This window comes from Hyaena hyaena, unplaced genomic scaffold, assembly GCF_003009895.1.
Source record: "Hyaena hyaena isolate Hyena2069 unplaced genomic scaffold, ASM300989v1 scaffold_2, whole genome shotgun sequence".
NCBI lineage: Eukaryota > Metazoa > Chordata > Mammalia > Carnivora > Hyaenidae > Hyaena > Hyaena hyaena.
Window position 1 is genome coordinate 3,512,944 of NW_024080634.1, and position 25,208 is coordinate 3,538,151.

Consider the following 25,208-nt stretch of genomic DNA (forward strand, 5'->3'; position numbering starts at 1 on the left):
TGAAGAGGTTTTACCTCCGTGCCTTTTCCCTTTCCCTTAGCTCAGCAAGGGTTTTGCCCTACCAGCTCATGCTCTTCTTTACCTGTGTACACCGGGGCTTACAGATGTGGGTTCAGAATCGAGCTCCATGGCAATCGCCAAGTAAATAAAAATTCTTTTAGTTTATCACTTCTATTTTGAAGTAATTTCAAGATACATACAGGAAAGTTGTAAGAATAGTATGAAGAACTGTGGAATCATTTTCATCCAGATTCACCAGTAGTTCACTTTTTTGCCACATTTGCTTTGTCATTCTCTTTTTTTTCATACACACTTTCCTGAACCATTTGAGTATTAAGTTGCAGACATCATTCCCCTCTATTCCTTAAGTGGTTGGAGTATATTTAAGACAAAGAAAATCACTCCTGTAATCACAGTATAATTACCAATATCTAGAACATGACAGTGATGCAGTATTTTAATCTGACGTCATTATTCGAATATTGCTGTTACAATAATGTCCTTTTGTAGCAGTTTTTTTTTTTTTTTTTGAAGTTCAGAAGGCAGTCCATTGTGTTTAGCTTTTATGTCTCTCTCCTTTAACTAGCAGCGGTTCCTCAGTTTGTCTTCCATGGTATTGACAATTTTGAAATTTAGAGGCCGTTTTGTGAATGCCCCTCGTTACCTCGTGATCAGATTCCCACTATGCATTTTTGCCAGGAGTATGGTATAAGTAAGCAGTCCATGATGATGTCCTCAAAGCTTCATGTTGGGAGGGGTGTGATGTTGTGTTGTCCCGTTAATGTTGACGTTAACTATGATGCTTGGTTAAGATAGTGTCTGCCAGGTTCGTCCAATGTTAAGTTACTGTTTTTCCTTTTGCCAGTAAATAATTTGTGGGAAAATAATTGGAGATTATGTAAATAACTTTCTCTTCATCAAGCTTCAACCCCTGAATTCAGTGTCCATTGGTAATTCTGGCCCGAGCAAAGTTACTACAATGATGATGCAAAACTGACTTTGTCTTTTGGTTTTTTGTTGTCTTTTGTTGTACTGAAATGAAGAGCTTCCTCCTCTTCCCATTTCTTTATCAGTATGAACTCATTTAGTGGGTTATAATCCATTACTGTCATCATTTTGCTCAGATGTTTCCAGGTTTAGCCATTGATCTCTCTTAAGGCTCGTTCCTTCATGACCCATTTCTAACATTTTTTGAGTGCTTCCTGATTTCCCAACACAGCAAGGTGTTGCAGGTTTATCTTGTACTTTCCTTGCCCCCATTGGGATCAGGCATTTAGTTAGGGAATGGGGTTTAGAAATCAAGGTCTGGGTGTGACCATTCTTACAGGGGTGAACATGGCCCTTCTTCTGGGCCCTTTTCAGTATACAGAGGTAGGATACTCATATACATCTACCGATGCTTCCTGGTTCCACACTAGCGCTAGAAGGTTCTTTTTAGCTTTCCCCTATTTCTCCCTTTTCCAGCTGCAAGAAATCAGATAATATTGACACATTATCTCATTTTTTAAATCTTCCAACTTTTTAGAATTAAAGTTTTCGCAGGTCTATAAATGTCTTTTAAGAGTGTTGCTGAATATGGAATTGTAGATTGGAAAGTATTTTTCTTCAGATTTGTAAGCCTAGGACCATTCCTCCTCCCCTCCCCCCCAGCTTCTAGTCTCAGTGCTCTGACATTTCGTTATGACATGTCTTAAAGGTTTTCCTTCCATTGTACTGGCCCTCAGTGAGCTCTTTCAGTTTGGCAACTGAGTGTCTTTCATTTCCAGGATGATGATTCTCTGTGTTCTCATTTTTGGAAAAAAGGACTTTTTTCAACTTGGAAGTTTATGCAACTCTTTGGACCGTGTGGACTGGTCCAGTTAATTTCATAGTCTTTTGTTCTTTTAACTTTATTAATTGTCTTTATCTTTTTGCTCTAAACTTTATCTTAAACTTTTTGTTTCTAAACTTTATCTTCCAACCCTTCTGTTGAAAAAGAATTTCTCAGATATTTAATTTTCAGTGCTGCTTTGTTCCCCAAATCTTTTTTCTAGTCTCTTGTTCCATGGTTGCCTTATCTTTTCATCTCTGAAGATAGTGTTTTCTCTTCCTGCAGTGTTTGTTTACTCCAGTGTTTTCTGTGTTGAGCTCTGATGTTAAAGGCTTTTCTCAAATGTATGTGGTCTTTGGTTTAACAGAATGGACTACTGAATGTGAATGTGTGGGTGGAGCTGGTCCGTCTCATTGTCTCCCTTTCCAGGTCTGGCTGTTTGTTATTCTGGGAGCTAAGTGGGGAAAGAGCACGGGGGTCTCATCATTCAGTATGCATTTTTTTTCCTCAGTCTCATTTTGGTGGGGTGCCCCCACTTAGAGCTGTACCTGTGTCTTCCAGTCCACAGGTTTCTCTCTGTTTTGTCCACTCCAGAGAATAAACCTCCAGACGTGCATCTAAGGATCCAATTTCTCCTTATACTTTTGACAGACTTTATTTTAGCCTTTCATTTCATCGCCACTTTTCACAGGTGTACCCCATGTTGCCAGTTCTTGGATCTTTGGAGGAATTCTCCGTTGTTCAGTACAGTTGATTCTCGGTTTTCCCCATTGCTGCTTTCTTTGATCTACTTACTTTCTTCTCCGAATTGAATTGCTGTGTTTCTGTCTTTCTTTCTCATTCTTGCAGAGTTGTACCTCAAAAAAAAGTCCCTTTACTGTAGTTCTAGTAGGTTTTCAGAAGGAGCATAGTTATACACTTGTGTTGAAACTTCCAGCTTACGGGAAGTCCTGGTATCTGCTCTTTGCTTAGTGTTTGAAAGTTGACATTTCTGAGCCTATAGCCTGTTTCTGTCCTTTCCAGAAAGAACATGTTGACAAACAGAAGCACAGCTGGAGTTTTAAAAGTCTACTGGTCTGTGTAGTGCAGAACTAATTAATGATGGTTCACATTTTGGAAGGGGCCTTAGAAATTGTGTATTTGATTCTTCTGTACAATGCATGAAACCCACCTATGAAAACACTTCTGGCATGTGGAATTTAACATATGTACTCCATCCATGACACATGAACCTGAAACCATAGTGCATATGGTTGCTTATTGTTATTTGTGGTAGTTAACTTCCTGTACAGTTGCCTTTAACACTGAATTACTGAATATGAGTCATTGCCCCTTGAGGAGATACAGAGTTAGACTCCTGTAAGCCTCTGGCTGGTCACTACGTTTTAATTAAGTGACCGATACATAACCTCATTTTATGTGTGTTTCTGATAAAGACATTATATTTAATATATTTGATTCATGATCATTGAGCTCAGAGCCAACAGCATTCGTCTCTACATAGTGTGTAGAGACAGCATGACTTGCTGACTCAGTTTCCAGAAGTTTTCATAGCCTTTCAGAGTCCTGAGTTTGGATGTGTAATATTTCTTGTACACTCTAGTAGGAGTAGAATGTTCATGATTCTCGATTATGTCCGAAGAATCTTTAGAAGTTTGGAGGCGCCTTTATGAGTCTGGCTGTGTCTTTGTTTCAGTCTTTTACCTGTTTATTCCTTCGTCCTTGACTGTGCATCAATTTTTGACTAATGGGATGTGCTTTAGCTTTATCATGCAAATCTGTCTTTTGAAAACAAAATGGTGCTGTTTTCCTCCTTTCAGTTGAAGATCTTATTCCTCCTTGAATTTCTGACTTGGCTTAGCCTTCTTTCTCTTCAGTGAATTGAGTGCAGTTAGCAACTTCCATCCCTTCATTTTTCCATTTATTCTTTGACTTACGTACTCATCAAACACTTGGTGAATACATTCTGTGTGCCAGGTTCTTTGTATCTCCAGCGTGTAGTAAAGATGAGTAAGATGCAACCTTGAAGAAGCTTCGTTAAGGAAGGGGACTTACTCCCACATAATTGTACTTGCAAGATGTGTATGGAATGAATGGGAGCGGTACACGTAGGCTCACAGAGGAGAGGCACACTTCTCCTAGCAAGTAGCTGAATCTTGAAGGATGTTTTTATTCCTCTAATTCCACCTGCCCTTCCTGCTCTTCAGAGTAGTGCAGTCCCTCAGGTGCCTTCCTCTCACCTCCTGAATTAAGCACCCCTGCAGTGGCCTGGTTGGTGCACACCGTTGGGCTGTAGGATAATGCACATCTGGCTCTTGCCAAAGCCCAAGTTTCTCCATTGGTGCATATTTTAAAAATACATTTCTCTTAACCCAGTCAGCAAACACATTTTTTGCTAAACCTGTACACTGATGTTTAGAAGATTCACAGGATATAAAGAAGTTTTTTTTCTTTTAATAACCCTTCTGTCTCTACTCACTAAAATCTTTTGCCGGTTGTCACCTCCCATGGTCTCCCTGTCATTCCAGTGCTGCCCTCCTACTCCCTGAAGAGGCCGAACTGTAAGATGAAGGCAGGGAACTGAATTGTGCACGAAGGAGAGCAGTCCACAAGACAGGGAGCTCAGTGATGTATACCTGATTCCTGCTCTCACTATCAGTTTCATGAGCTTTGGCATTTCATTTACTTGCTGCCATAGTAACCAGGATTCCTGCCAGTCTTCCTCTTTCCCATCTTTTATTCATCTGTACAGGCATCTGGAGGGGGGATGGGGAAAAGTAGAAATCTCCCAGAAAAAGGGTGTGGATTTCGGAATGTTCTCAGAATAGCAAAGATGGAGATCTTCATTTTGGCATTGTTTCCAGCTGTTGAAGTAGTATTAACCACAAGTAGTCACCTATTGGGGTTGCTGTTTCTCTATTTCACCTTAGGGAGGGCTCCATTGTTACTGTGAAAAAAAGTGGAGATTTTATGTTTATGAAAGTAGAGTTGTAGGAGATCATTGCTGAAAATCCCTTATAAACTACAGTTCAACCGGAATCCCTCATTTTTTGGCTGATGAGAAGCCAGCCAACTTCACACTAGAATGTGGTTCTCAGCTTTGTCTGCACCTGGAGGGTTTCAGAACTGCCCATGCCCAGGATTCTTAAAGTCCTAGGCCAGTTGAATCCAAATATCTGAGGTAAGGTAGAAGCATCTTATTTTTTTAAAAGTTCCTAGATTAAGGGCTCCTGGGTAGCTCTGTTGGTTGAGCATCTGACTTAATTTTGGCTCAGGTCATGATCCCGGAGTCATGGGATTGAGCCCCTCGTTGGCCTCTGTGCTGGGTGTGGAGCCTGCTTGAGATATTTTTTCCCTCTTTTCCCCACCCTCCCTTTTTTTCCCTCTGCTCCACCCCATTCTCACTTGTCCTCACTTACTGTCTCAAAAACAAACAAACAAAAAAAGTTGATGATTCCACTGTGCTCTAGAAGAATGCCTTGGTGATTGATTCTGCCCTTTTCCTCTGATGTACCCGAATCATGAAAGGAATAGTTGGTTATATGCCATTTAGCCTCCAGATTTGGCCTGAAATGATATCTGATTGATAGTCTTTGACTTGAGACCTAGGAAACAAATGGATTAATTAAGGAACAAATCTGCATTATAGTCGAACTACACAGATTTACTGTTAACCTGGGCCCATAGGTGACTGACTAGTAAATTTACACCGAGTTGGGTCTCATGTAATCATGACTTTCTTCTTGTTCTGTGAGTTCTTGAAATGTATTCATTTATAATCTTTTGACACCAAGGCTGGTATTGGTGTTGCACTGTGGGCTAGCTGCAGGGTCCCTTAATAAGTCCAGTTTATGATTTAGAGGTAGTCTTGCTTACCTTGCAGCTGAAGTTACTGATCATCCTACTTACTACCTTTACATTTGCAAATTCAGCCTTGCTATGAAGTGTGACTCTCGGCTTTGTTATTTGCTCTTTGTTATTGGCACACATTAATCTGTGTTGGACTCAGCAGTCATTGGACTCTTGTTCCTCTGATTTTTTTTTTCTTCCATTCTTCCCTGGGTTCTTTTTATATTCATCACATGCCCCAAAGAGTAAATTTTTATGTTTGATTTCCCAGGTCTCAAGAATCTCAGTCCTGGTACATGGCCATAGAATGTGGTCAAGTTCTTCTTTTCTCATCACCTTGACTCCTTTTTTTGTTTGTTTGTTTTTGTTTATTTTGAGAGAGAGAGAGGACATGCACATGGCAGGGAAGGACAGAGGGAGAGAGACAGAATCCCAAGCAGGCTCCACACTGTCAGTGCAGAGCCTTACTTGGGGCTTACTCCCACGAACCATGAGATCATGACTTGAGCTGAAACTGAGAGTAGGATGCTTTACCGACTAAGCCATCCAAGAACCACTCATTACCTTGATTTCAGTGACCACTGTGTTCTCAGGGCCAGACTCGGTCTTGTGCTGTCACATGTCCTTGGTCGGCTCTGATTTTAGGACCAGTGATCTCTAGGCTCCTGACTTCTAGATTTCCGGTGTTTCTCTGATTACCAAGAATTGGAGCAGCCAGGGTAAATCCTTTTAAAAAGGATTTCTTGCTACCTGCTATCTTACTATGGATGCCATAATTTGCAAAGTTTGTTTTAAAGACCTAAACCTAAGCCTCAAACATTTAGAACTCATTCACAGACTCCACATCCATATAGATTTTTAGTAATAATCAGAGAGAGAGTGATGGATAAGTTTTCAATGGTTACTGACAGAGCCTTGCAAGCCGTACTTCTAACATCATGAGCTTTTTAAAACAAAACAAAACTGAATTTTCCCCAAAAGAAGTTCGTTTCTAAAACACCTTTTTATTGGTCACTGTAAAAAGTCAGATAATAAAGCAAAGTGAACAAAACAAAACAAAAAACCAGAGTAGTCCTGTGTTCTTACTACGTAGGGAAAAGTAGTAACATTTTTGTATATTCATCCAAACTTTTTTCCATGTATGTGTACATAAGTCCTTTTTTCTTTTTTTTTTTAAACCATGTTTTCTTTTTTTTTTTTTTAATGTTTATTTATTGCTTTGAGAGAGAGTGAGAGAGTGAGCAGGGGAGGGTCAGAGAGAGAGAGGGAGACACAGAATCGGAAACAGGCTCCAGGCTCTGAGCTAGCTGTCAGCATAGAGCCCGACGCGGGGCTCGAACCCACAAACCGTGAGATCATGACCTGAGCCGAAGTCGGCCACTTAACCAACTGAGCCACCCGGGTTCCCCTCCTTTTTTCTTTTAAAAGGAAATATATATTGACCCTACATGCCGATTTTTAGTTTTGTTAAATATAAGGATCAACATCCTTTTTTTAAATGGCTATGTTACTATTCAGTGAAAATAATTTATTGAACCAGTGTTCTGTGATGGTTCACATTTCTATTTATTCTCTATCCTAATAACTTTATGGTGAGATTTTTCACAGCTAAGTCTTTGTGCATGGGTATGGCAGTTATCTCAGAGTCAATTCTTAGAAGTGGCTGTAGGATTGAAGGTATACACATCTGAGACTAACTTAGATTGCCATTTGCCCTCTAGAAAGTGTACATTTTTACCAGCAGTATAGGTGAGTGTTTGAACTGAACTCAGTGGGCTAAGCAAAAAATTGCTTAGAATGGACAAAAGTGATGGCTTCTCTGTGTGCCAAGTACAGTGCCTATGTTGACTGTATCCAAAAATAAATTCCATCCGACTCTTCTTGTCCTTCTGTCCTGCTGTTAGTCCAGACCTGCTCTGAGAGCACCCTACCCGACCTTCTCTCTGCCTCTAGAAGAGGAGTCCCGCGGTCCTGGTCCGGCTGCAATCCACGGTCTCTGCCCCGCCAGTCAGGAGTAGCGGCTCCTTTGGAGTTCTGGTCACATTGACGCTTTTTGCTTCAGTCTTGTCTATGTTTAACTTCTGTTTTAATTAGTTTAGTTACATGTGTCTGTCTTCATGTCTGTATCACAGACTTTGAAAGGGCTGCGACTTCGTGTTTCCCATCCCTGTGGCCACCCTTTTTGAGGTGCATTTCACAGTAAGCAACCTGAAATACTTGGCTTGAAAGAGGCCTTTGAAGAGGAACGTTTCCAGATAAATATTAGGTGGAGCCTTAAGAAATGGTCACTATCTGACTACTTATTCCCCCCCAAATGGCAATCTCAACTTATATTTCTGAACCCACAGAATTTGGTATGCTCATTCAGTTTTTTCCAGATGTCAGGAATATGCTTCCTCTTTTATAACTGATTTATGTCATGAAAATTATTTTTAAAAAATTGTTCCCTAATAAAGGGAACAATTTAAATAATTTAAATAGTTATTCCCTAATAAAGATTTCTAGGTGGTCTCCTCTTCTGTTTCTCATAAAGATGATTATGTAAATTAAATCTCATACTCATGGGTTCTTTTCACTTGATAACATTTTAGCAGCTCTTAGGGCTCTGTAACTTTGTTAAATGATCACTTAATATGTCTGAACTGTGAATGTACAGTATTTAATGTAAAATTGTTTTTAATATTTGAGGTACTTTTTGCAAAGCACATGATAGTGGCTTATAAAAAAAGTTCACTGAATTCTAATATTTGTTATTTTCCTAGTACACTTTATGGATGCTGGTTCTCTTGTCTTCCATCCTCTCCCCCACTTTTGAAAGCCTGTTAAGTCTTTCTTCAGTAGTTAGTCCATTGTTATAAATGGTCTTTTAAATAAGATTCATAGGCAAAGTAGTAGAGCAGTGCAGTTCTACTTCTAGAAGCATTTTCTATCTTTGACCTTTGAAAAGCTTATAAAAGTTACTATTCTGGTCACTTGCCCACAAGTTATACAGTGTAGAAGAGTCATGTTTGAACATGAATTTATGTATTTTTATTTTTTTAGTGTTCTATACTTGTCCTTACTGAATCTTTTAAAATAGTTTCTGTGCTTAATAGTTTATAATCCTTAAAGCTTGCAACTCTTGATTCAAATTGTGGGGCAAAAGGGGTTCTCTGATCATAAAAATATTTTACGAAAGAGTTCCCATGGAACTCATTTTTCAGAGTTGGGCTTTGTAGATGTTGTTAGGCAGTGCAGGCACTGTACACATTTGTAGTAAATGGTTGTCCATTCTGTTTTTCCAAGGTCTGCTAGTGACAGAGCTTCCCTTAAAGCCTGTTCTGCTGTTGAAAGGTGCTCACAGATTTTCTTTTTCAAGTTGCTGTGAGAATCTCAATGCAGAATTTCCAGGGACATTATCTCTGAAAATGCAGATTTCAAGGTATTTTTTTTTAAGGAGATAAATTCCAGAATTAAGACTCGGCAGAGAAGGAAAAAGACTTTCACACTTACATTTTCACAGGTGTTGACAGTTTTCTGACCTGGCTCCGCCTTCCCTAAATCCTACCTGCTCCTCGGAGTTGCACACCTCTGTTAAGTGAGAGAGGCACGGTGTAGGTGGGTGCTGTGTGCTGTTAGATGTTGTGCATTCTGTGTGATTTTTAATTTCCTGGTGGACCGTGAGGCTGTTGAAGTGATCACTGAGTGCATCTGAGGGCCACTGGCTTCAAAACTTAATGGTTGGCAGAGAGTCTAATTGGCAAGATAAGTTTGTTGACAAGCTTCTCTTCTGGGACAGACATGTTTAATTAGATTAAACGTTGGTTATTGACGGATGGTGTTGTTTAGAGTACTCCTGTGAATTCTTAGGGTGAGTAACCTTACTGAATGGAGATTTTATTTTGCGGGCAAGTAGAGGTGTCTTTCCTTTTATTTTCCCTGTTTGTTTGCTCTCCTCTTTATTGTAGAGACTTTGTCCACTAGAATCTCTAGAACTGGAGTTTTCAAAATGTAGCCTAAGGAGCCTGGGTTTCCTAGAGACCCTCTCAGGCAATCATTGCCAAAGCAGTAGTGGGTAAAAGACCCCTTACCTTAGTATAAATCCAGGCAACAGCACCAAGCCTTACTAGTAGTCATTGTTTTCTTCACCACCATGCAATTGTAGGATTTTTTTCTTTTTAGTGTTTGTACAATCTTTGAGAGAGAGAGAGAGTGAGCGAGCGCACGAGCAGGGGAGGAGCAGATAGAGAGACACAGGATCTGAAGCAGGCTCCAGGCTCTGAGCTGTCAGCACAGAGCCTGATGTGGGGCACGAACTGCGAGATCATGACCTGAGCTGAAGTTAGACGCCTAACTGACTGAGCCACCCAGGCACCCCAATGTGAATTTTTTAAAGTATTGTTTAGTGTAAATTTTTTAGTACTTTATTTTATCAGCAAATAATTAGCAGTCCGAGTTTAATTTATATTTGTATATATATTTGAACTTGCTTTCTGAAATACACGAATATTTTGTTTCATTTCTGTTAGATGAATTCTGGATTCTTTTAGACTTCCGAATTAGTATTAACAGCATTTTGGCACTACGTGAAATAAATAGAAAACACTATATTGTCATTTTGGTTCAATATTGCAATTACTAACTGATGGTGAGCTACTTTAAAAAGTAGCTTCAAATAGTAGTGTAGATTGAAGAAGCTTAGGGTTCCTCAAGAAAAAAAGGGAGTGAACAAGCAAAGGAGGTAGAATTGGTACATTAATTTACTTGTTTCACCACTATTTCTAGTGCCCGCCCCCTGATATGTGGACTGGTTTAGACTTTGGGAATACAGCTGAGTCCTTGCTTTCTTGCAACTTACATTCTAGCGATGAAAGAATAGTTACAGATGGCCACAAGTGCTGTATAGAGATAAATGGGAATGACACAGTAGGGAGGGGGGCACTTTTGGGGGATGAGGACATCAGGATGAGTACAGAAGAAAAGAGGGAGATTTTTTTGTATGCCGCTAGGATATTTTGAGAATTACAGTATAAATGTGCGAAGCTTGTAGAGGCACAAAATTTGTTGGTTGGAACCACTGATTTTGCACAGGAGAAAACTGAGGCACATGTTTAAAAATGGGGAAATTTTAAAATTCACCCAGGGTTGTAACTTATTTGTGAATGAGCTGGGACTGGAATCCAGTCTTCCTAGTTCCCATTAACATTCATTCATTGTTTCTTTTCCATAGTTTTTTTTCAACTGAACGTTTTTAGCCCCTCAGTCTGTGCCTTGCCAAAATTGTGTTTCATTGCCATATGGTGGATTGAAGGAAAGTTTTAAGGAGCTGCTTTCAGATGGGATGGGAGAAGCCCAGGAGAAGCACACGCAACCTTTCTTAGAATAGTTTAAATTCAATGGTTCAGAGACCTTGTGAATGAGAATTATGGCAGCCAAGATCATTTACTTCATGTAGACCATATGTTCTTACAAATTGAAAATTGTGCTGGATTGGATTAAGGAGAACTTTTGGCTTTGTTTTGAAGCCTAAGAACTTCAGTAGAGCTGTAGGTTTCCCCAGATGAGGAGAGCTGCAACTGGCATTCTGAGTTGGTGAGGAGACTAGGAGCTTGGAATGGTGAATTTGCAGTCACTTCTGTGAATCCTGTGAGGTGATTTGAATAGCCAGGCTGATGTTGTTCCGTTACGTTGGTGTCACATGTGTCTACCTGATTACCTATCCCACGGGGAATTCTCTGTCTGCATACCTCTGGCCCAGGCTCATGGTTTTATTTGTGGAGCATCTTAGGGTTAGTAGATTGAGGCCTTGCTAGCATCTGTCAGTCCATTACAATATGGAGCAGAGGTTGGCCAGACAGTAAATAACTTCGGCTTTGCAGGCCATGCAGTCTCAGATATAATTACAGATCTGCCTTTAGCATGAAAACAGCATGGACACTATTTAAATGCATGAGCTGCTGTGTTCCAATCAAACTTTATTTGCAAAAACAGGTATTGAGGCAGAAGGCCCACAGGCCCTCGTTCACTTGACCCCTGATATTGAGTGATGAGGTAGGTATATGGGACCACTGGAGCTCCCCTAATAAGAAATATTTTTGTTCTTTCATCTTTGTTTTAAAACTTTTGGGGCCTGTGAAATTACCATGAAATGAATGTGGCTATTCCAGCAGTTTACAATTTGACCTTGACATAACTAAGTCAAACAAAATATGTTTTGACATTTTCCTGAGTTATATTCTTTTTAGGTAACTTTACTCTATTTTTGGATAGAAGAAAATTTTTTTATTTTAGAGGCTCTTACTTCAGAGGAGGGTGCTCCATGTTTCATACTGTAAACACTGCAGTTGGAATTTAAACATGACAAGAGTTATTGAGATATATTTTTTTTTAATCAGGCAAAGCTGAAATTAAAATTTATGATTTGGGTAGCTAATCAGAAGACTGCAAACCATCAAAGTTTTATTTTTTTTTTTAAACCTTACCCATTTCTTTATTTGGAAAGACTATTTGTCTGCCAAGTATCAGAAGTTAATTGGTGTAATACCGGGTCAAGAAATGGCATTGTTGATGAAATGAATTATTACCCTGCTGTTAGTAATGAGGCTTCTGCAGAAATACGGAAATGTCTGTGAACTCACGAAATGTGGGAAGAATTTAGTCTACATGTTGATTAGAACTGTAGTAAAAATACGTTAGTGTACAATCATAAGGAGAAATTGCCACAGACTTTTCACCTAGTTGGTGTTAATGTGAAGGGGTTTGGGCCCCTATTTTTATTGTTTGCAGGAAATTTTTGTTTATAAAGGTTAGTTAGGGGCGCCTGGGTGGCTCAGTCAGTTAAGTGTCTGACTTTGGCTCAGGTCATGATCTCACGGTTCATGGATTCGAGTCCCACGTAGGGCTCTGTGCTGCCAGCGCAGAGCCTGCTTCAGATTCTCTCTCTGCCTCTCCCCTGCTTGTTCTTGTTCCTTCTCTCTCAAAAATAAAGAAATATTAAAAAAAAAAGTTAAATACATACATATAATTTTCAGTAGGAATTTAAAAAATCCCCAGTGGGCTACAGTGTGAAATGAAAGTAAAAATTTTGTTTGTAAACCTTAAACTAATAGCGCATTCACAGCATTTTAACAGAATTCCTCAGAAAGGAAATTGATAGGAATGGTGGGTTTTCTTTGGTTCCTGAAGTGCTCACTTAAAATTATTCTGCATTATTCTTTTCATTTGATCTTAAATGAGCCACTGGAAGGTAGCCTTTTCTGAAGTTCATTCCTCCGCTTCATGATCCCTTTATCTGCATCCCTTTAGTTATGTCTTTGAGAAGTGTCCCTTTTCCATGCTGAGGTGTCCTCTGGCACCCTTTGCGTACCTCTCCCCTTCAAACCCCCCCCCTGCCCCCCCGATTTTACTGCACTGGTGTTCCTTCCCTTGCATCAGGCTCTTCCGCTTACTGGCGGCCATGGCATCTCAGAGTCCTGGCATCCCTCAGAGACCCAATTTCCAAATCTGTAAACCTTCATTGTATTTTATTCAGTGAAGATTAAATATATGACAGTACATAGTAGGCCAGTGCTGGGCTTGCAGCAGTTACGCGGTCATACTTGCCACTGCCACGGTTGTTATTTAAAAACAGTGTACGTTTTATCCTCTTCCCTTGTTTCATTCCCATTTATTAACGTGCTCATGTGTTCTGCCTCCTAGGATACTCTGCTCAAACTTGACTGCCCCTCGGGCCCTGGCTTTGTTTCTCTCTCTTTCTTGCTGTCACACCTGCATGGTAGAAACTTGCCATCCGTCTTCTAGCCCTGTCCCGTAGTAGTGTGACCATGCAGCCAGCACACGATGGCATTGTCTTCATTTTCTCCCTCTACCCTGTTGTTCTGAAGTCTGCCTCATCCCTTAGTTTCTCTGACCACGTGGACCTGATTTTCCTTTTACTGTTTGACTACCTTTTCTGTTGGCTTTTCTGACTTTGAGTTCCCTGGTCAGCCCCAGATGGTTGTGTTCCCCAAGGTTCTGTTGATCTCTTCCCTCCCCTGTACCCTCTCTCCTTGATCTCCCTATTCCTAAGGCTTCAGACAGCCCTCCTGTGTAGATGATTATTAAATGGGTAATTCTAACCCTCCCTGTTGTTTTGACTTAAGTTTACATTTTGAGAGGTCAACCTTGAGGAGCAGTAGGCATCTCAGACTCAGCATGTCTTAAACCAAATCCGTCTTTTCTTGTCCCCAACCAGCTCCTCCAGATTTCGCATTAGCTGTTAGCAACAATACTGTTTTTCCAGCTACTGTATTTAGACACCCCTCTTTTGCCACGTCTCGGCCTCATTCTCCACATTACATTAGCCACATCTTCTCAGGTTTACCCTGTAAAGTATATTATTTGCTTCCAAAATTCTTTGGTATATACATATGTAAAGAGAGAGATCTGGAAAGAAATTCATCAGAATGTTTGAAGTTTTTTATCTCTGGGTGGTGAGATTTTATATTGTTTGAATTTTGTTTTTCTAATAAGTATTTTGTATTTGTATACTGTACCCAGCCTGTCACCTCCCAGCCCCCCTGTGTCCCGGTCTTCATCTGGTGGAAGTCCTAGTTACTTCCTCCATGTGCTTGGACTTTCTTGCCTTTGCTCTTTCACTCAGCGCTAGTTTCATTTGTTCTTTGCATCTCCCGTTGTCATTTTGCAGGGCTCCTCTCAAATGAGCTTTTCTTTAATGCAGTCATTTTCACAACTGAACGGCTCTCCAGCCCCTATGTCACTTCTGTGTTCTGCCTTCTGGTCTTCTTAACGTGGGTTTTTTGTGTTAATCCCTTTATTAGATTGTAAGCTCCACAAGAGCAGAGATGGAATCTTAATCATCCTCCCCCCCCGCCCAACCCCTTTGGTTCTAATCTGCCTATTTTTCTTTGGGGACCACCCTTTCCCCCTGGCTGTGGTTCTGGTGGGATGGCCAATCAGAGTGTCCTGCCCAGAGGATGGGGTGCTCTTCCTCTGGAATTTAGATTTTGAGTCATGGGATACGAGGATTGACAATGATTGGCGTGGATTCATCCTGGCCAAGGTGCTCTGAAGAAGCCATTTATTAGTTCCTGCCTCCCAGATCCCAGGAGCTGCTCTGGTTCCCGAACTCTCCGAGGCCTGGTTCTTCAGATTTTCCTTCATTACCTGTGAGCTATCTCATATCCTTACACTAAATGTCTCTCTCTTTAAATTTTAAGTTAGCAAGACAGTTTCTGTTGCCTTTTTCCCTGCCAATAGAGCTGTTATGATTGGAACTGACAAAGCTTTATCATTCTAGTTCTTATGTTGATTCTGATGTGTTTTTTTCTTCTCTTTAAAAATGAAAACAAAAAAACAGCCAGAGACCGCTGCTGCTTTGAAACGTACAATAGAAGCCCTGATGGACAGAGGGGCGGTAGTGAGGAACTTGGAAAATCTGGGTGACCGAGCACTGCCTTATAAGATTTCTGCCCACGGTCAGCGGCACAGTAGAGGAGGGTAAGTGTCTACATGCATCTTGAAAAAGTCTTTGATAGGCTGTAAAGAATACTGTTTAGTATTATTATATTTAACTATTACAATTTCTCAGTATATCGCCTTTGTGCCAGGTGGCGTGCAGGTCCACACTCTAGCCATGCTGTGTATCAAATGGGGCTAGAGTAAAGCTGGCCTGTAATAAACCATAATCAGAGTACAAAAACAAGTCATGCTGGGAGTACAGGTGTCTAAGCTTTTGATTGTGGGAAACTTTTCTTGTCATCCTAAGCACGGTTTTCTGTTGACATTTCTTTAGCTTTGTCTTTAGAACACCTTCGTGAGCAATGTGCTGTGCACATACTCTGTGCATCCTTTGTAAATATGTGGGTTGCAGGTAAGAAGCAAAAGGTGCTCTTTTTGACTAATGCATATGACTCAGAATAGAGAAATGGTTGTTTTATGTACTCCAAACAATAATCACAATTTTCTAGTAGGAAATTTTTTCTCATCTAGTATATAGCAGCTTCCCCAAACATGTCAAAGATTTGATTCTGTAGTACTAACCCTCCTTGTAGAAATTCTTTGATACCACTTTGCTCAGTCAGTTGGTTTGAAGCTTTTCTGAATCCTGATGGTGTTATTGTTACATTCGTGATTTCTGGTTTGGATGAGGAATTTTCTCATATTGTTGAGTTTCCCAGAAGTAGTGATAGAGAAGATGGGAATCAGTTTTCATCGTCATGGAAAAGTCCAGGAGTTGAAGACCTGATTCTCCCTCTGATACTTGCCAGCTGTGTGGCCTTGAGCGAGTCTTTACCTTCTCTGATTCTTGCTTCCTTGAATACTTGAACTTGGGTGGTGGTTCTCCTGTCCACGTTGTCATGGGCATTGAGTGAGGCCATCTCTGGATGTGCTCTGCGGACAGCATGGGGTGTCGGATGGTGCTGCTCTTACCCACGTGGAGCTGGTGGGCCTGTGCAAGTGCAGTGCACGGGAGAGGCCTGTGTGCAGTCACGCCGCACACCGAGGCTTTCTTACTGCATTTAAACTTACTGCCAGGGCATAGCATGTACTGCCGATTTCATCTTTCGATTGCTTCACCTTGTTTGGTGCTAGTGTTCAGCTTCTTGAGAACACCTCTGAAGAGAGTGCCTGCGGTGTTGCTAGGCAACACGAAATGCACGGTGGCCATTCCTTTCCCACAATCGAAAACAGTGAGGGATGGAGATTGTGTGTATAACTTTTTTTTTTAACTTAACCACAAAGGGGCTTCATTTTAACAGCAAGGCTGTGCATTATTTTGCCTTTTTGTTTAGAGAGAAGCATATAAAATTTAGCTAAGAATTATAGCCAGGTCTCTGATGGAAGGCACTGAGCAGGGACAGAAGCCTCTTTCCTCATCCAGGTGTTTTCAGGGATGGACATAGGAGTGTTTTCTTCTGCCCCTTTGCCAAGTGGTCGATTTGACTTTGTTGAGGGTTGGTGTGACCAGCATTCTAGAATTTGCACTTCCTGCAAGTACTTGGGTGGTGCTGATGCCTCTGTCCAAGGACCACACTTTGAGAACTGCTCTCTGTGTGCACTGCTGGTGTTGGGTGCTGCTGTTCTTCTTTTGTGGATGGGATCAGTTCAGACCCTGGAGGAACTCCCCTGGAACTAAGCCAGAACTGCTGGCGACATCTAGCCCTACGTTCCGGACTCCTGATGCGGCACACGTGCCCCACCAAAGACTCTGTTGGATCTCTTGGTTCATTTACATTTAGCAGTTTTATTTCAGGTTCTTGTACTTTCAGACGCGTCAGCAGAGGAAGAGCAGCATTCTTTAAGTGTGATGTATGTATGTGCTCCAACCTCCCAGTTGGAGAGGTTCATGTTTTAAGCTTGTTTTTCTGGAATTAATCAATGTCTGATAGGTGTTTGTTTAAGGTAATATTTCCCAAAGCGTGATCTCTGAAATACTAGTTATACAGATATGCTCCACCAAAAAATGGTGTGTGTGTGTGTGTGTGTGTGTGTGTGTGTGTGTGTGAGAGAGAGAGAGAGAGAGAGAGAAAGAGAAAGAGCATTTAGATGTGGGAACCCTTGCACGGTCTGATCCTTCTAGAAATGCGCAGTACACGTCAGTGTACTGATGGTGAGAGGCTCTTCAGTTAGATACCTTCATTTGTCAACTTTATTTGACCATTATCTTTTATTTTTGTAACACTCACTAATACTCCTCACAGTGAGCTTTGGTAAAAGAGATGAGGGGCTAATATATCTTGGAGTTACCTGGATAAAGATTTAAAATCGAGTGGTGTGGCAGATGTCGGCGGTCTGATGTCCTCTTGACCAGCCAGTCCTCCTCTAGGATCACCACCCCGTTATGTTTGTACCAGGCATTTTGTTCATTTGGTAAGTTCTGTGTGTGCACTGCACATAGCCACATAACATGTTACAAATGTGTATTTAGTGGATTATGTGTCAGGATTAGGTACTAGGTGCTCAGAAGGCTCACTTTTGAGCTGATTAAGAAGAAACAGTGGACTTGTTTGTTATGAATTTAGCATTTAAAAGGTTTCTTTTTTAAGTTTATTAATTGTTAAAGAGAGTAGGCATGAGTGGAGGAGGGTCAGGGAGAGAGGGAGACAGAGAATCCCAAGCAGGCTCCGACCTGTCAGCACAGAGCCCAGCGTGGGGCTCGAACCCGTGAACCGTGAAATCATGACCTGAGCCAAAGCCAAGAGTTGGACGCTTAACCAACTGAGCCGTCCAGGCGCCCCAAGCAGTCAAAAGCTTTTAACTCATCGAACAGCCCTGGAGGCCATGGCACGTATCCGTAGTTTTGGTGAGGCACTGATTGGAATCCTGAGGCTGGTATGTGAGAGCCAGTTTTTTAGCTGGCTAATGAGCGGCTCCAGATGCCCTCCAAGAATCCACATCACATCGTGGTGCGTCGGTATTTTGTGTTTGTTGCTTTTACATTTTATGGGAGGAAATATATGAGCTGGTGGTATTCCTAGGTCTTAGGATGGTTCTTGTGGTTGTTGTGGCTTCTGGTCACAAGGGGTTGTTGGTCCAGTCTGGGACTTGCCTGCATACCGCTTACCTGGCCACCAGCCAGACTGTTACATACCACTGCCTCACGCATGCCAAGTAGGCCCAAAAAGAAAGATGTGTGGGTAGAAAAGTGCCTAGGTCGGAGAGATGCTGCTAGTTCAGGGTTATCTGGGGAGTCTTCCCAGAGAAGGAGGTAGCACCTGGCGGTTATTACACCGTGTGTGTCAGAAATAATGCAGAGTTGTCACATTCCGTGTACTAGTTCACTTGTCCCCCAGGTGATGGGAATTAGACCAGGAAGGAGTTAGCCAGATGCCGCATTGCTCCTTGGGCCAGGTGGGGGTGCTGGGAAGTTTGCATCTCCTGGACCAGCTTTCCAGATATAGGCTTCTGGCCTCACTCACCACCTGTCGTGTCCAGGCAGTGTCTGGAAATGATTGGAGTAGGACTCAGAGTTGAGGAAGAGGGGGGCGAAGGGCGGGGTGGCAGGTCTTACAAGTCTTGAGATTACTTCTCACCTCTGGATTTGCTTTGGTGTCTGGGGGCCACTAGATTTTCTCTGCTTTGTACCTTCAGATGCTCGCCTTGATACCTTCATCAACTCAGAAAGGGAAGGTGGGTGTTGTAGAAGGTTCTTGACTGCATTCCTCAGAATCTAAATGGTGATGATGTCACGTATGCAGAGGGGAGCAGTGGGAGTAGATGTTCCTTTAGACCCTTGCTAAAGAGGACAGGCATTTTCTCTTTTTAAATTTATTTTTTAATGTTTATTTAGTTTTGAGAGAGAGAGAGAGTACGAGCAAAGGAGGGGCAGAGAGAGAGGGAGACACAGAATCTAAAGCAGGCTTCAGGCTTTGAGCTGTCAGCAGAGAGCCCGACACGGGGCTCGAACTCACAAACTGTGAGATCATGACCTGAGCTGAAGTCAGAAGCTTAACTGACTGAGCCACCCAGTCGCCCCAGGACAGGCATTTTCTGAGTCATGGTGTCTGTCCCTTTCTGCCAGAACCACTCCAATGTCAGACTTCAAGATTGCATGTACTAGTTGAAGGCTCTATTTCCACTAGATGGGGCTGGACAGAGACTGAGCAGGCTTTCTGGTGGAGGAGAGAGAACTGCAGAAGGGACTGTGGTCCATATTTCACACACGGCTTGTACTTGTTTGTAAGAGGAGGCCTCCAATTGGCTTTGACCGTTTTTACCAGGTCTGATTTTACTGCATTGAGATAGGACTTATTCCAGAAGACGTGTGTAAAAGAACTCTTAAGTAGTGAAGGAGAATTTTCTTGCCGGTTTCTTCCCTCCTTTCTCCATTCTCATTTGCATTAAAATGTGAGTAGGTGCTTATAAGGTCTGCTGGCCTACATATAAGATGCCCTTCTATTTATGGGTAAGCAGAATGATAAAAATAACTGGCTCTATGGTGAATCAGTGGAATTTTACTGACTCGCTCCCCAAATGTGTCTGCAGCTTACTCCAAGAGAGCTGGCACCCTCTCTAGAGGAGATTGATTCTTCTCTGTAGTTTTCCTGTTAGCTAACATTTCCATGTTCTCGTGCTTTCCTGCCAGCATTAAGTCCAGGCCAGCATCCTGACCCCATTCTTGTGTGAAGGTGCTCTACAACCGGGTTTCAAGACAGGGCTGCTGTGGCCTTGGAGGTTTCTTGGTTTCTTTTTTAGTGGCAGTGCCCTGAGATTTGTAAGGATTCGCCTCTAGGTTTAGTGGTTTTAAAAATGCATGAGACCCAACAGATATAAAAGGAAATAGGGCTTTTCCATGCAGAGAGTTCCTTGGTTTTAAAGTGAAGAACTCACTGTCTAAGCGAAGCCTGAAGCCAGCAAGGTTTAGCTGATACAGTCTAGAAACTGGCATTCAGATGGATCTGTTTCCTATCCTCAGAAAGGCTCGAAGATGCTTCATGGTTTCAGATCCCTCCCATCCCCCTCCTCCAACCCCCACCCACCGTGAGCCACTGAGCGCTTCAGTGGAAATTTCCACTTGTCTGCTAGGGGGAAGGGGAGGCTGTGAGTGTGCGACTGTGTCTGACAGAAACAGAGACAAAGAATATAACTCAAATTCAAGCAAGCGCTTTTACCGTAAACTTGTAAATAACAGGGTTAAAACAAAAGTGAAATAAACAACGAATATGACCTTTAAAGGTAGGAGCATTGCCAGAAGACACATCTTCCCTCAACAACCTGGGGCAGGGAGGGGGCTGGTGACAGCTTGGGCACAAGGTGACTGAGGGAGACTAGGGGTGGGACCCCAGAGAGGAGGGGTAAAGGATAGCGAGAGCTGCTGCCCCCCCCCCCCGCCTCCCCCCCTTCCCCACCCCCTCCGGTGAACCAACTGCTGTGAATGGAGTGTTCTAGTGGCATCATTTTCCAGTATTGGGTTCAGTCTGTCCTGGGGAAGCCATTTCTCTGTGGCTTCTCAGCTCCCTAGGGTTTCAGTCTGGTAGTGGAGAGATTGGTGAGGTTGAGAGTGTCTTAAGTTCAGAGGAAGGTAAATTACCACCTTGAATATGGGGGCAGTTGTACCTATGAAATCGTTCCCTCCAGCTTTTGCACACTGGCATCTGCAGTGAGAATTGCGTTCATGTATTGAACCTCTTTCTGTCCTTTCTCTTCCTCACCTGGTGTCAGTCATCCCTTTGCTTGCGCTTCTGCAGAGCTGGTGCTGCACAGAAGTTCAGTGCTTTCTGTAGAAAAAAGAGATGCTTGGGTAAAGCTGATTTCTACCCTGTAGGTGAAGTGCTTGTGTAATTAGAACCACACGTGGGAAAACACCCGGTTAAATGTAAGCACTGCTGGGCTTCATGTTTGAGGCGGTGCTGGTGTGTCCATCAGCCCTCTGTGCCTGGTGCGCAGAACCAGCTCACCGGTGCCGCTGAGCCGCACGAGGTTGAAGGTGCACGAGTGTATAATGTCTTTAGACTTTAGATCGCTAAGCTGGATTTTCCAAAATGATATGTCCATTCATTAATTATTGATTAGAGAATGGAGGGCTAACTGGAGAACTTTTTTGTCCTTATTGGAATGCTGGCTTTGGGGGATGTCTAGGCAGTGACAGTTACAATCCTATTTCCCCACTAATTCGAGCTTAAATTGTGAGCGTGGGCTAAGAAAGAATCCGTATGTGTTGTGCTTTGGTCTTGTATTTTGGTTCTGCCTTGCTTGGCTAGGGGAAGAAGGAACAATTGATACTTAATTGTGGTTATTGAATCCTCTTGATCCTCCCCTCCCGAGGGCCAGGCTGAACGAGGGGGCAGGGGCTCTCGGATTCCTCCACTCCTCTTTCGGTCCCCTTCCCTTGAACAGCAGCTCATCTGGATTTCAGAATGGTTTCTCCGGGGTAGCCTTCGGGATGTAAGGAGTAGGTATCAGGGAAGTTCAAGGTCATTTTTTTCAACCTAACTCCCACTTTTACAGTTCTGTTACGGACCTGTGTGGTCACAGGAAAGGGATCCTTGCAGGCATCAGGAACTTACCAACCCACTACTCTAAGTAGGCCGTTTCTAGGCCTCGCTTCCTTCGTGTGCAAAACTGGAAATGCAGGGCTGCACTGGGTACTCTCTCCTGCCTCTGTCATTCCTCAGGTCCTCCTGTAAGTTAGAAAAACCCAGCAGCCAGGAGTTGGATGTCCATGACCACCTCCTCACCTCCACAGTCGCCTGCAGGACTGGCTGGCCAGTGGACATAGTGGGAGCCCAGGTTTCTGCCAGCACAGTAACCCCTGTGACCTCTCTCAGCCTGGACTACATGTTCTGGGAGGTCGAGGACATTCTGTTCTCCTTTTTAGCCTCCCTCTGAGATATGCCCATAGCAGATGTTCACTGACCAGTTCAGTGTGTCTGCTTATGTGGAAAAAGCATAAACTGGCAATAGCCAGGAATTGGTCATGGTCTTTTCTGTGTGGGAAAGCCATAATGGACCATCGACCCATGGCCTTGGGCCACTGAGGCAGATGGAGATTGAGTTCATCCTGGACTTCTGCTTGGTTCCCTCATGGTGGAGAGAGACCACTTGATGTCCTCGGAGGGAGAGGAGGAAGTAAGAGGTTCAGCTTTCAACCAGGAGTGGTGAGTACAGTAAAATCTGCCCATCTCTGAGCCACTTCCCCTCTTTTCTGTTTTGGTGGTGTTTCATTTCGGTGGAAATTTCCATGATATGGAGCATGGGAGTAGAAACAGTCTTTGCCCACACTGACCCTAGCCACAGATGAGCGGGGTGATACGCATGAAATGACTGTCACAGGTGCGGTTGTGGGCACAAACCTCTTTGCACTTTGGCCAGTGTTCTTGTTCAGCTTTGCTAGAAGGTTGCTAGAGGGGTGTCCTGACTGGCGGAGGGAAGGCAGAGTAGGTAAAAGGTAAAGCCTGTAAGTGTTCCTGTAGTAACAGTGATCTTCCAGAAGCCAAGTTACAGCCCAATCTTAGGACTTACAGGCCTTTTTCTAGGACTTCTCCCTATCCTTGAGAAACCTCCAGAATGCTGGCTGCAGGAACCCAGTGTTGTGGTTGACAGAGTGAGGAACTATGGGGCCTGGAGTCTGGAACCGGCCTTTTACCCCGTGACCTGGAGCAGAGCAGTTCCCCAGTTCCCTCATAAGCAACATGAAGGAGTTGGACTGCATTGTCTTCATGGTCCCCTCCAGCATTTACATTCTGTGATTCTGTAACCCACTGGTCCCAAAGCTTTGTGTGGCTTCTTGTAACCTGGAGTCAAAAGAGCTGCTCTGTTAGAACCCTGGCTGTGGCCGCTTAGTTAGCTGAGTGACCTTGAGCTAGTTAGTGACTTAATCATTCTAAAACTCGAGGAGGCCATCTGTAGGAGGCCCACTCTGAAAACTGCTAAAGCAGGCGTGTTGCTAGGACAGGGCTCTTGGACCAAAACAACACCCAGAGGAACTTCCTCTTCCATTTTCTGAATGGGCCACGTGGGGTGGAGGTTCCACTTCCTGCTTATCCTCTTTCTCAGAAGCTGTCTAAAAGATGTGAAAGCACTTTGAAAATCAGAAAGTTCTATGTAAGACACTTTTAATTTCTGGAATAGGAGGTTTCTGGTAATATCTGGCGTTTAGCTTCCTTCCATCCTTGGGGTATTCTTTTTTACCCTTACCACAAAATGGTACCCCAAAGCTTTGGGTGTCTTTCTTAGGATTATTTGGTGAGTGCCCGTGTACGGATAATGTGCACTAGGACTACATGAGAGTTGATCTGTGAGCAGTTGAGTTGGTCGTTGGCAACTGTACACCCACTTTCTCTTAGAAACGTGTTTAGTAGACACTGAAGCTAGCCCTCAAAAAATGCCTCTAGTACACTTGAATGGAAAATGGAAGAAAACAATGGTTGCTGAACCCCAGTTAGGGTATTTGAATACCTTAAATACTTGACTATAAAGAAGGTCAGTTTTAACTCTAGAGCAGATGTCTGTGGACTTTCTGGAGGGAGTGGGCACTTGGAATACTTCAAGGACTGGCAGTGGTGATAGCCTGGGTTATTGAGTGCTCAGAGCATGTCTAGCCCTTGCTAAGACTCTCTTCCACATTACCCTGTGATACATGGCATTTCACCAGCATGCTGCCTCAGGCTGTCAGCACAGGGCTTTAAGTGTACTAAAGCAAAAGAGGAAGATAGTTCTAGGGAAACTAGACGAAAGGCACGGGAAGAGGAAGGAGCTGTAGAGTTAAGTATGGTGGGAATGCTGGCAAACAGAGGGTGAGGTCATAAGTTGTCTGTGGTAGTTTGGAGGGACATTTTGATGAATATGGAATGAAAGAACAAATGAATAAAATAGGAAGAAAGAAATGCTGCGACTGTGTTGAGTGAGAGAGTTCCCTGCCCTGCCCACCAGGCGGCCTTAGTTACTGGAGTTTGAGGGAGTTGGATAAAGGGCTGGGGATTACCAAAGAGAAGGTGATTTATACTTGATCACACTAACTTTTTAGGCTCTGTATTAGAGCCTTACTCAAGGTAAGTAATCAATAATTAAATGTTGAACAAATGAGCAGTTAAGTTTGGTGATTTGCAAACCTAGTGCCTTCCGTATGGTGCAGAAATAAACAGGTGGAATTACACCTTGGAAAATTTGACCAGATTGGTGTGTGATTTTCAGAGTAAGTCCAAATGGTAATCTCGTCCGTGAGCAGAAGTAAAAGTCACTTCCTCAAGAAGTTTGTCTGATGTTGGAGGAGTTTATAAATCATTTTTATTACATTTAATTTGTTTTCTTTTTCAGTTTTTTTAAACATTTTGTTTTACTTTTTGAGAAACGGCATGAGCAGGGAAGAGCAGAGAGAGAGGGAGATACTGAATCCAAAGCAGGTTCTAGGGTGTGAGCTGTCAGCACAGAGCCTGATGGGGGGCTCGAAACCATGAACGTGAGATCATGACAACTCAGATGCTCAACTGAGTGAGCCACCCAGACACCCCTATGTCATTTCTTGAGAAACTCTGTGTGGCTTCATTATCTGTAATTGCTCCCTCATCACTACCACCCATATCAGATCATTCACCAAGTCCTGCCCATTCAGCTTTCTATGTGCCATTAATCAATCAACAGCTTTAAATCAACACAATAAACTACATGTATTTATTAATACATACACTTTAATAAGTTTGACATATGTATATATACCCATGAAATCACTGCAATCAAGATAATAAACAAACTGATCACCCCAGAAATTCCCTCCTGCTTCTTGTGATCCTTCCCTCCACTTGTTCCCCATCTCTAACAACCACTGGTCTGCTTTCTTTAACTGTAGATTAGTTTATATTTTCTAGAATCTTACTTAGATATAATCAGACCGCATTTACCCTTTTTTTTACCCTAGTTTCTTTCAATCAGCAAAATTATTCTGAGATTCCCCAATAGTGTATATCAATAGCTTATTCCTTTTTATGGCTGAGTAGTATGGCATTGTATGGATATATCATGAGTTTGTTTATTGGTTTACATGTTGCTGTATATTTGTGTTGTTTCCAATTTGGGATTATAAGTGGAGCTGCTGCTGCAAACATTCATGTACAGGTTGTTGTAGGACTTATTA

General features: G+C 42.6%; 1 protein-coding gene across 1 annotated transcript in view; it reads left to right on the forward strand.

Annotated features, from left to right (window-relative positions):
* The window catches only part of MRPS6 (mitochondrial ribosomal protein S6), a 64,336-nt gene that overhangs the window by 34,016 nt on the left and 5,112 nt on the right, over positions 1 to 25,208 (forward strand). The window contains exon 2 of the mRNA XM_039228999.1: positions 14,997 to 15,136. Coding sequence (XP_039084930.1) covers positions 14,997 to 15,136 — 140 coding nt within the window. The remainder of the gene's footprint in view (positions 1 to 14,996; positions 15,137 to 25,208) is intronic.